The sequence below is a fragment of the Lepisma saccharinum genome, chromosome 15 (assembly GCF_977018435.1).
Source record: "Lepisma saccharinum chromosome 15, izLepSacc3.1, whole genome shotgun sequence".
NCBI lineage: Eukaryota > Metazoa > Arthropoda > Insecta > Zygentoma > Lepismatidae > Lepisma > Lepisma saccharinum.
Genome location: NC_139243.1, coordinates 5,482,359 through 5,495,401, shown reverse-complemented (window position 1 = coordinate 5,495,401; position 13,043 = coordinate 5,482,359). Strand labels below are relative to the sequence as shown.

Below are 13,043 nucleotides of genomic sequence, written 5' to 3'. Positions count from 1 at the left end.
TCATATGCATATATCCATGATTCGTCACCTGTTACAATCTTATATACGTCTTTTGAAGCACCACGATTGTATTTATTGATCATTTGTTTGCACCAATTGATGTGAGTGTCATTTTGAGTTTTTGTCAAATTGTGTGGGATCCAACGAGAACAAACTTTTCTCACAGCTAAATGATCATGTAATATTTTATATATGCTGGTGGAACTAATGCCTATGGTTGCCTCAATCTCACAGTATGTCACATGACGATCTTGCAGTATTAGGTTTTGCACAGCATCAACGTTTTCTTGAACAACAACTGATTTTGGACGACCTTCGCGAATCTCGTCGGTGAGCGAATGGCGGCCACGATTAAATTCATTATACCAGCGTTTCACAGTGGCAAAGGATGGGGCTTCATCGCCAAATGTGGAAGTAAGTGATCGATGCACTCTTGTCTTGATAATCCACATCGAAAATCGTAAAAAATCATCGCACGAAAATGTTCACGAGTTAATTCCATTTTATTGTTGTCGCGCAATCTCCAAGGCAACATAAACAACACAAATGAAGCTATTGACAAAACATTTGAAGTACGTTATGGTCAATAATGCCAGACGATTCCATGCAAACGTCAAATCGCGCCTAACTTCAATTAGTGTTGCCAAGGCTCAAAATATAAATAGTGACCCTCGTATGTAATGAAATAAGCTCGTACAATTACATTGACAGTTACAATTAAAATGAACATCGCACTATGATGCCAGGGGTCCCAGGTTCGAATCCTGACCTGGGCATGGATGTTTGTGAGTGTCCATTCATCAATTTCATGATATCATCACTCATCCCCATCTTCGCAAATTAGCCAAAAGTGGCACAAGAAGCGAAGTAAAATAAAGCTAATCAATCAATCAATCGTAATTAAAATGAGCACATACCTTGTTACACGGTGTTGGAAATCATGTCCTTCTGCTTCCACACATTTACAGCATTTTTTAAGGAAATTTTCACGAACAGTTCCTCTTCTGAAATTGTTTCAATTTCTTTACTGATGTTTTCTTTCAATTCTTCTAATGTATGACCTCAGGTTTTAAAGCTTGGTATTTCACCACGCAGACGTCATGGAAATGTGCTTACCCTTTTGCTTCTTACCAGGAACAGACCCTGTTTCCCTAAATTTGTTCACAAGTTTTCGAACACAGTCTATGTGTGGAACAGGAGCATCTGGGAATTCTGCTGCAGAACACCTAACTTCTCTACAAGAATTGGTAATGACGTAAGAGTCGTACATAAAAATTCATTGTTTTAAATTGTACATACAGCGTGGCATTATTAGACTGCTGAAAAGCACCAATAATACTTAAAGTAAAACAAAAGAATCTAAAACACCTGTTAACACCTCAACACTTCACAAACACGTGCAAAGTGGACACCAGCTATCTGGATAATGACACGTCCAGTGCCAAGCGTACAGCTGTGGGTCTAAATATGCCAACAGATGCACTCTCACTGCCCGGTGCATTAGCCACCACTCCACGAGCAACTTTACTGTGAAAAGCACTGTATAACATAATACAAAGTTGGGGAAGCCCCTGCAATCATCAGTTTCAAAGATGAATACCTTTTTAAACGTCCTTTCTCTGTAAACATGGTATATTTTTTCTTACACATTTTTTTTGGAAGTGAAAATAGCAAGTGCATACTGACTGCTGGGTGTAATTTTAGAGAAGAGAAGCAGAATTTCTGTTCCGGTTTATATCCTGACATTGTCTCCAGGTTCTGGGGACAAAATTCATTTCTCAAAAATTACTAAAACTTAGATATCCTTTATGAGCATAACCTTATAGTCTCAACAAAATGACTCTATCATTGCTCATTCCCCAGCAGTGGCGTGGCGAGACTTTTTCAAAAGTGTTACCGGCCATCAGACATTATCATATCCACCATACCCCCCCCCCCCCCCAAACCAAGAAAAAACAACATGCCTTTGATCTAGATTTTTGTTCATTTCGTTCTTTTTTCAATCTGCTCAATGATTTAGCCACAATCACTCCTAGAAAGAACTACCACTCATGAGAGAGTTATCACGAAAATCCAGTGAATAGTTGTCGAGCCTTGTCAACAATCTCTGTTTCTTTGCAAAGAGGTGGAAAGGGGAAGAAGAACCACACATTTCTCGGGTCAGTTTGACATTTGTGCGGTGAGCAGACGACAGAATTCCCCTCCTCTAGCAGTGGAGGGGAAGTCCAGATCTACATACTACTGTTGCCAACTTAGATTTTTGGAGCAAGGTTTGTCCAAATCATGAATCGCATCAAGTACTTATCTTTTTGTCTATTACGTAAACGGTCTCAGTTGTAGTTAAATCCAGCTTTGGCTTTGTAGTCTAGCTCTTGTTGCTTCAGAGAAATAGTATCCCCGTTTTAGGTTTTAGGCAGGATTTAGCTCCTTTCTGGAAATCCATTGTGACAACTCTTGCTGATCCGGTTTGCCGGAACTGCAACTGGGCCACTAAACAGGCATATGAATAACCCCCTAGCACACTTGCCTCTAAGTATTTCCACACTGTTCCCGTGCATTTGTGCCCTTTCCTCTTGTTACCTCTTGAGCGTAGTGGAACGGCCTGCCTCTTCACCTTTGTCGGCTGCAGAAAAAATGTCCTCTGCAATATACACTTATATACCAGGTGGTTATAATTAAAGTGACGGTGTTCAGAGTGGTACAGCACGGGCTGTAATGAGAGTAGCAGTCTGAAACTTCGTAGATATGCTAATGAAGCAATGCGCTCGCGAATTATGCCAAAAAAAAAATAGTTCCAATTCTCGCCACCAGGGTAAAAAACGGCGCTGTAAGCAGTCAAAACGTGGAATTTTCCATAACTCTGACGTCAAAGTCGGTGAAATTGCCTAACCATTGTGTGAGCTCCCTGGTTGTTGTTGGTGACGCTTGTTGCTTTTTCCTTTAGTAATGTTCATGTAATTCGAATAGTGAAATTGTAGCGATATTTTATTACAAAGAGTATTGTTTTCTGCGATTTATAGTGTTTTTCCTGTAACTATACCAAGTTTTGACTGCTTACAGCGCCATTTTTTACCCTGTTGGCGAGAATTGGAACTATTTTTTTTTTTTCATAATTCGCGAGCGCATTGCTTCATTAGCATATCTACGAAGTTTCAGACTGCTACTCTCATTACAGCCCGTGCTGTACCACTCTGAACACCGTCACTTTAATTATAACCACCTGATACTTAACGTATTTAAGAATGTTGTTATTTTATTGAAAAAACTCTTTAATTTCTTAACATTTTGCTGTTACCTGCGGTAACACCGGTTACATGCACGCCACACCAAGCCTCTGTTCCCCAGATATGAACTTGTATTCACAGTAGTACTCAGTTTCAAATTAAATGCCAAAAACAGTCCATTTGAGATTAAAACATCAACTTAAATGTTAAAAATATAGATTTAGGACGTTAGATATTATAACCCTAAGCATGATCTATGGTATTCGTATATAATAATAAATATATATTATAATAACCCATGGCTCGACAGCCCTCAAAGAGCCTTGGCCTATCTCCTGACTTCCAGTCTGCCTCCCACAATCCTATCTAGAGGTGTGGAGATCTTCAACCGGTAATGGGGTGACGTGGGGTCAGCATGTCGAACCCTCAGCTGTTACAGGAGATTTCAGAGACTGGGTTACGCTTCTCACTCGTAGCTCACCAATTTCCTCACAATGGTGGGTTGCCAGCGGTCCTAAACCCAGGCAGACTCGAACCCATGCCGTCACTCAGTTGGAGTCCAAAGCACAGTGCCTGAGACCTCACGGCCACGGTATAATTGGAATGTTAACATTTTTAATTAATTCCATTTTTAAAACAGGTTTTTGGTCAACATTAATTAGAATTACAACTTTAGTGCATTATTCGCATTACATGACAAAATTGGCTGATGGTCTGGGATGATTGCAGCAATCTAATTGATTTATTTGTCTTTATGGATGTCAGTAAACAAGTCTCCGCAGCAGTTAGGTACATCCTCACTTCGCCATCAACTTCTACCTTCATTACTTAACGATCGTGTGAGAGCTTTCTCTTATTCAGTTCCAGACAGAATTAGAAACCGTCTCTAAATCCATCGTTAATACTGTAGAACTACCAATCAGAATTGAGGAGCACACTGGCCAGCTGAAGTAGGAAGTAGAAGAAGAAAATCAATAGATGTTCGACTGTTTATTCAAGGCAGCTTAAAGAATAAAAATATTCGACCAATACAGCTATATAAATGATTGGGGCGAATATTTTATTTGTTGAGTGAAGAGTCTACTAATTATTAGTTTTAAATAAATAGTTCGTATGTCTAAATTTCGTACTGTGATACTGTTATTTTACTTTCACAACCGACGTGAATACTATTTTGAAGTAAACACTAAACAGCCACATACGTATGTATGTTGGCTGGCTGTAACAAATAGACTGTGCTGTGTGTAGCACCACAATAAATTAATCTGCTGTGTTGTAATGATATAAAAAAAAGTGCTCCCCTGTGCTTAGCACCACGCCATGAAGGCGTATAGGGGGTGTGGGGGTAACGCCCCACACTTTCTTGATCCGGTCGTGAGTGGGGGTGATGTGATCAGCATCACGCCCCTGACCGCCTTTACCCCCCAGGGTTTCCCCCAGGTACCCATGTTATTCGACGCTGGGTGGGCGCCGGGGCCGCTTCCATCGTTAGAAAAGTTCCCGGATTTGAACCGGCCGGGGATGTTGTAATGATATATAAGTTATGAATTGTAATTAGTTCTTCATGGACTTCAAAGTAAATCTCACAATAAGTATTTTAGGAGGAAAGAAGTGTTAATGAAATATAAATATAATATGGTAACTTAATGTAAACACCACAATTTTTGCACTTTGAATGTTGTGAAATTTATGTAATTTAATTGACTAGTTTGTATTGGGGGTTATATTTCAAAACCGTACGAGAAGGGTTTCATTAGAATATACAACTTCTATCGTAATATACGGGTAATGCAACTTTATGCTAGTGTGTCCGTAAAGTGGTATATCAACTTGAAATAACATGTTATATACTCACATTCACTGCCACGGGTTACATGTGCTGCATTTTTCAACAGTGCCAATGTTATTCTCTTATTCTTTTAAGAGAAAACATTATTTTCCCAAATCTTCAGCAGTTATTAGCATCTAAACTTGCGAAGTGGTATACCGTGTTTGTGCAGTCGCCATTTTTAAAGATGTGATTTTAAGGATCGTGTGAGACCCCCTTTGCTGCCTTCGCGAACTGAAGAGGTAAAAAATCTTATGGTAGTTTCGAGTCTGACGTGGGTCATGAAGTGGGGATCTACTTAACCACCGTGTGAGACTGGCTTAATGTACCTATAGCTCTGCTGTAAGTCTTCTGTTTGGAAACTTTTAGTATTTCATTGTCTTCTAATTTACATATGTGTGTGGGAAATAATAGGCAAATTGTGAGTTCTCTAATGCAATGTGGGCCTCCCTGGTGGTGCAGTGGTAGTCCAGTCCCGATTAGCCTTTCTGTGCATAAAGTGGACTTAAAACAACAAATCAATCAATTTAATCCAATTTTTAAAATCTCCCCTATTATGTATTAGGAGCGAGACAATACCACATTGACCTATGCCATTACTCATAGCATTTCCTGCTTGTACCAATACCTGTGTATTTGAGCATGTAGAAGCATGGACATCCATAGGATTTTTTTCAGGGTGGGGCAAGGAAGGTATTTTTTTCCAGGGGGGCAAACAAGGCACATTTTCCCCAAAAATAGTTTTGCTTAATTTTGAATTTATGGTGTTCATGCAATAATTAACACATATTATTGTGGCTAGAATGCAATTATATGTGTGAGATACAAAATTTTTGGTTGACTTTCATTTTCCAGGGGGGCCATGGCTCAGCTCAGCATTATATTAGGACAATTGTGGGGTTACCTGAAGGAAAAAATATTAGCAGCCTCCAGTCTAGAATGACAGATAACTATGGTGCTCAATGCACATAAAGACCAGTGTTTGGAAATTTACTATATATATGTAACAGCGTTGCAGATAATTTACTCATAAAGTATTTCAGTTGCAGTTGTAGGTACTCAATTTGAAAAGTAACTCAGTAACTCGGGGTGGGTACTCACCGGGGATTATGCGTGAATTCTACGTGAATTTTTCTCCGTATACATAAAAGCTTGCAAATTTTATTAATCAAAATTAATTCATACATTTACAAATGCCCCGGGACAAGTTTTTCACAGTTTAGATTTATTTTAAACGTGGAAGAAAAAGGAAAGAAAATAAACAGAATTCTCTCAATCCATTTACTTTGTTAGTGCCCTTTGCAGAACAGTCTATCTGACAGGCAGATTATTGCAAGATATCATGAGTTTGAAATTCTGTTACAGTTAATTCATACATTAGTATATTCCGTAACATTTGTGACTTCAGTTTGTATATGTATTTCGCGTGTGAATATGTGAAATGGCAACATGTAAACTCCGCACCTTAAACTGAATATTTTAAATAGTATATATGCCATACCGTGTAATTGAAATGAATTGGAATTTTTGGATTCATTGGAATCGCACAAACCCTTTATATTGTTAATATATTTGTGTGTGGGTGTGAGAGGCAGTAATACATATGGTTGAAATAGAGAAAACATCTGCTTATACCCTTGAATTTTTGGAAAATTTGCCTTGAAAATCGGGAATTATACTTGAATTTTATCACGGTTCTAGAGTGGCCACCCTGTTGCTGTTACTCATTTTCAAAAATAACAGGGGCCTCCCCGATGGTGCAGTGGTTGCGACGTCACCTTGTAATCAAGGGGTCCCAGGTTCGATACCAGGTGGAGGCACACAGTGGTTCGGATCCCACTTTAAACTGTAGCTCCAGTCCCGATTAGCCATACTGTGCATAAAGTGGACTTAAAACACCAACTCAATCAATCAAAAATAACACTGTTACAGTTATAATTAATCATTTTGAAATGTAACTCAGTCATAGTTACTTATTTTAAAAAGTAAGTGGGTTGCAGCTTTTGATATTTTGAAAAGTATCTAGATAAGATATTCCAATTGACAACCATTTAAAATTATAAATTTTCATTACATGCACTTACCCTTCAAGAAGTTAGGTCCAAACATAACATGTTTTTAATCTTTTATGTATATTATTTTGGCAAATCATAATTTTGCTGAAATGTACAGAAAATTAACTCTTAATTTTGGTGTTCATTATCTGAAAAAGTAACTGGTTTACTTCAACAAAAATAAGTACTTTCAAATACTGGTGCCGACCAGGTGTAACCCAATGAAAATATATTTAGCAGTCTTTGATTCTCAAAACACTCTTTCATACAGAGTTTAGGAGTTATCTAATCACTAAATCTACTTTTGATACACACTATCAGTGTAGAATTAGTGCAAAGTGTTCATTTTGGATATCTGCATTTGACTCAAGTATATCCCATATCCAGATTTCAATATTATTCCATATCACTGATCAAGTTTGAAGCAGTACCTGCCAACAGCAATATCAACCCTACGTTTAATGTTGGTATAATATCACAATAGACCTAATGTTACCTTCCTATTTTTCCCTCAGGGTGGAGTCGATTGATGGAACCGCACAAGAGCACGAAGATTACATTCCAGTCAACGAGGTTATTACTTTTAATCCGATGGAAACCGAGAAACAGGTGTGTGTGTGTTAATCTTTGTCATAGTGTACAGTTGAACCTGAGTTATACGTATGTCAGGGTGAAGAGAAAATTATATGTATAACTGAGAATTACTTACAAATCAGATTTAGATATCATATCATATCAGTATTAAAATACTGTAATTGTACCTTTTTTTGAGGAACAAGATACAGTCTGCCATAAAGTAGTAAATTAACGAATCTAAAAGTTTGATTCTTAAATACATTACATTTGCCACTTTATTAGTGAACGTTTCATACTGAAATTCTACAGTACTGTAGTTTTGCTACTCAATTTTAAAAATTGTCTAAAGTAGCATTTCTTTTACTAATCACTGTGCAAAGTGTGGTATAAGCGATGCCTAAATCTGCACCTATTTCAGTTTTAATTTTAGGTGGATTAGCGTCCACTTATAAATTTTACTTTCTGGTCAAGCCTGTAACTTTTCCTCTTTCTGTTGTCCATAGCCGACCAGTAGTAACTGAAAATTATTCACTTCTGTGGCATTGTTGTAGCTTGGTTACATACAAATCAACAGTATTTTATGAAAATTAGTATGTATAACATAAATGCATTACGTACAAATGAGGTTTAATTAACACTGTTTTAAATTATATTTTGCTGGGACCTACAGTAATGTACTAGGGACGTTCAATATATAAGTTTTCCTGTGCTATAAAATATTGTATAAAGCAATGCCATTAAAAAGAAGCACATGGTTGACAAGTGCCATCCTTCGTCTACAAGGAACAACAATCAATTCATTATCTGACGTGAAGGTGCATGTGCTCAAGGGCGAAAAGTAAATGCTTGTTCAGAAAACGCGGGCTCGCGTCATAAGGAGTTCAGAAGCATGGATGCTAAGGGCATTCTGCTTATGGACTTTTTGGAACGAGGAAGAATAATTAATGCTGACCGTTATTGTCAAACATTAGATAAACTGAAACACGCAATTCGACATAAGCGACCAGGTCTCCTGTCAGCTGGTGTCATTCTTCTTGACGATAACGCTCGCCCCCACTCAGCAGTGCAAACACAACACAAAATCGAAGAATTGGGGTGGGAACGGCTGCCCCACCCTCCATACAGCCCCGATTTAGCGCTGAGTGATTTCCATCTTTTTCTGATGTTAAAGTCTGAATTGCAAGGTTACCGTTTCGAAAGAGATGAAGAAGTGAAGCGGAATGTGAGAATAGTGCTCAATAGCCAGAGCCCTGATTTTCTTGCAAAGGGTATGGACATATTGGTGCAACGGTGGGACAAATGCCTGAATCTCTATGGGAATTATGTGGAGAAGTGATGAAGGATCCTCCTACACATGTATGTATAGTTTTCTAATGTATCTTAAAGATAAATTTTTTTACAGCATATGGAAACTTATATATTGAACGACCCACGTACGTATAACGCAGAATTATGCAGAACTGAGTAACGTATAAAGCAGTCTCAACTGTATTTATTTCTGGAGCAGATGGTATCGGAGATGAAATTATAATTTCTCTGATAAATAATATCTTGTGAAACTTTTACCTGCTCTAATTACTTTCTCCAAGCTTTGAACTTACTTTAACAATTGTTTCCTGTATCCAAATCACTTTCTAATACTCCTATAGAGCTTGTGAAAAATCATTAAACATTTGGAACGATTACCTAAATATACCATCAATTATTTTTCTCTACAGATTACTGTGGAAATAGTGAACGACAACCAGTGGGAACCTGATGAAGAATTCTTCCTCAAGATCACCATAATAGATGAAGATGAGAAAACTCAACTGGGACGAATTCGTATCATGGAGATCACTATTCTTAATGATGATGGTAAGTTTAGAAACGTTGTTGAATCTCACCTAACAGTAAACAAAGAATTTTCATCAGTGGTGAATTATGAGGGTATACACTGTCTCGGGGGTGAGAAATGGTTAGTAACGTCAGCAAGAGTCAGTTTTTTTGTGTAATATGTATTTTTTTAAAAGTATTTGGTCAGTAAACACAGTAATATTTGTGTGATTTGTTTTTCTATTTTAATTTTGTGGTATATGTGACAACTTAACAATGAGATTGCTGGGTTTTTTCACTTTAGTTAGGACTATTTTTTTCCCTAACCTGACAATTACTACTATTGTACTGACAAAGTATCTCATAATATGAAAGCATTTCTTGAATGTTAGTTTTCTGTAAATGCTGAAAAAATTGAATATTGCAGTTTGAGGGCATTTTTTTTATTCTCGACTTTCTGTTAATGCTATTCAGCCATGTTATGGTGCGTCACATTCGTTTATAGTACATTAACCTCTTATTTTTTAAAATAAAAATTCAGACACATAGTGCAATAATGAAAACTGTGTCCTTACTTCATAAATGTCAGTTTTGTGTTCAGTGTAAAGATATGTCATGACTGGCTGTGGGGATGTTGAATGTGGAAAATAGTTTGTTTTTGTTTATTGTGAAATTTCATTTTCCCTTTAAATAATAATAATAATAATCTTGATTCATCCGTTGACCCATTTTTTCATGGGTATAGATTTCGTCCAGATACAGTACATGAAAATATAAGAGCAATTATGGTATAAGAACAAAAGATTTTTACACGCTGCACATATGTGATAAAAAATAAAAAAATAAATTGTACATTACATTCACAATATCAAAAACAATGATATACATATATACCTGTATAATATATATATATATATATATATATTGTATAAAGTACATGCAAGACTTTTATTTTTTTTTAAATTAGTTACATTGTTCCTTCTATGGTATTATTACATTTCTTTGTCTACATTATATTTGTACCCAATCATTTATGGTTCATTAATATCATACAGAGCTCTGTCTGTGAGGAATTTTTTGATTAGCTGCAATTTTTTCTTAAAGGGAGTGGTATTTCTTAGCCAATGGGGAAGGTTGTTGTGGAATTTTATAATAATAATAATAATAAAAATAATAAAATCACCTTTATTGGAGTGGGCGTGTTTCGGTCTCTAGGGCAGACCCTTGTCTGGGAGATTAATACAATGGAATAAAGAGTATACATTGAGAAAAAAATAAAAATAAAAACATGAAAAGGATTACATATCAATACAAATAAGAACAATTAAATATATAGGTATATACGCATATATGTATAGATAATGAAAATGAAATACAGATTTACCTATAAATTGTTGAACATAGGTATCTAATGTTTGTTGCTTTTGTTTTAGTACATATACATATATATTCAGTAATCTGGAACAATGAAAAATATAATAATAATAATGAAGTGAAATAAAATAATGAAATTATAAGATTTATATGCACACAGTTACCAAATGTTACAGTGAGTATTTTGATGAATGAAAAGTTGCTCGTGATTAAGTATTTCGCTGCCTTGCCAGTAGATACTGTTTGAGATTCTTTTTAAATAGCTTATGACTGTTGATGGATGTTAGGGAGGGTGGTCTGTCTGTCAGAGTTAATCTGTTAGTCTGTATATGGAAGTTTTGTCTGTCTTGTATTATGTCCATGAATTTCTTCATTTCTTAATTGTGTCTTGTCATTAGGTACATAGATAATAGATTTATAAACATAGAGCGAGTATAAAGTCATAATTTTGTTTTTGCGAAAGGCAATTCTGCCCTTTTCTGTAGTGAACACTCTTTTTGTATGTATTTGAGCTGCTCCTCCCCAAGCTGTAATACAGTATTCTGATACTATTTGAAGGGTCAGGTCAAACCAGAGGATTGACATTTTTGCAAAATGTTACTGACATGTAAGTAAAGAGGTTTGATGAATGGAAGTGTGAAATGTATGAAACGAAAGAAATCATGTTGTAAAGACTTTCCTCTCCTCTAACGCAGCACCCACATGGCAGGAAATAACACCACTACTTGGCTTAAGACAGAAAATTGACTTACCTGTTTTCCCCCCTGACCCTTCATTTGATCATGTTTTGTTTTTAATTTTCACCCTTTGAGCTCTCTCCACCCCTCTTTTATTGATTCAATTTTCAAAAAATACAACAATTTTGATAGTTTTGGTCTTTATTTTTATTTATACATACCTTTGGAGGGAAGGAGTCACTTTCTCACCCCAAAATCTCGCATACACAATAACCCATACTACAGTGTGAACATTTCAAGGATTTAGTTCAGAAGCAGTAACAATGTAGATTAGTTTTCCAGTGTATACAAATATAACATTTCTAAAATTATTACTAAATTTAGATTTGAAGTGATTCATAAATACTGTTGGCTCTGTACGTGTCAAAATTTGGCCTGATTGTTAAAGCACCTTACTGTACACTGAGTGTACACCATTCATATGTTATCCTAATGTGAAAGTATCGGTCCTGACCTGCCAAATTCTTATGTAACGCTCTTTAGAGATGGATTGACCACATTTTCTAATGACTATAATTTTAAATTTAGGAAACCAAGAATAAATATATCAGTTCTTTATATTTAATTTAATATACTTATAGAAATCTTTGCTCATTTAGCTTCACTTCAAATAAAAAATTATTAAAATCGATCCACTGACTCTCAAGATACTGAGCTTAGAAGAGATTGGTGCAAAAAATTCATCATGGTGTAATATTTCAAGATGGCGGCAGGATAGGTTGGGTCCTTCCACATTGAGTGAACACTTAAGGTCATGTGGGACAGTCTCCACGGGGATCTTTCCAAGCTCTTCCCCCATGGCAGTGTTGCCAACTTAGCTCTCTTGGAGCCAGGTCTGGCTCTTTTGTGCACTCGTTTGGCTGTGAACTCGGCACCTTCTTCCCGTGCTCCACTAGGATGCCATCACTGGTTCCGGCCCACGTAGACCAACTTTTACCATGATTATACATTTTGCACGTGACGTGATATTGTTCTATTGGTTGCGTTGCACCACCCCCTCTTATATCCACAGCTACTTTTTTTATAGCTCCGTGTTGACGTGAAATTGACATAATATTGTTATCAGGGAATTCTATATTTTCGATTTCATATGACCATGAGATGGGTGATGCCGCCGGATCTAGATGGTGAAAACTAAGAATAAATTGTCACCAATTTAGAGTTAATGGTAATAGCAGCGCCCCCACCTCTTTGACAACTAACATTACCCTAGGAAGCACTTCATAAATCTAGCTCCTTGAAAGTCACTTTTAACTCTATTTAAGGTGAAATTTAGCTCTTTTATGTGCATCAGGTTTGGCAACACTGCCAGGATTGCTGTAATTGGCAAGGAGAAATGCATTGGGCTTATGGGGAGTATTATTTGATTTGTTCTCTTGGGAATATCAAACCTCAGATGAAATAGAAAATGATATCAACGGAAAGATGACAGTCT

The 13,043-nt window shown here is 36.6% G+C and overlaps 1 protein-coding gene across 5 annotated transcripts in view; it reads left to right on the top strand.

Moving 5' to 3' along the window:
* The window catches only part of LOC145999543 (sodium/calcium exchanger Calx-like), a 173,475-nt gene that overhangs the window by 124,817 nt on the left and 35,615 nt on the right, over window positions 1-13,043 (top strand). For all 5 annotated transcript variants that reach the window (XM_083136537.1, XM_083136538.1, XM_083136540.1 and 2 more), the window contains 2 exons: window positions 7,622-7,715; window positions 9,401-9,539. In XM_083136537.1, coding sequence (XP_082992663.1) covers window positions 7,622-7,715; window positions 9,401-9,539 — 233 coding nt within the window. The remainder of the gene's footprint in view (window positions 1-7,621; window positions 7,716-9,400; window positions 9,540-13,043) is intronic.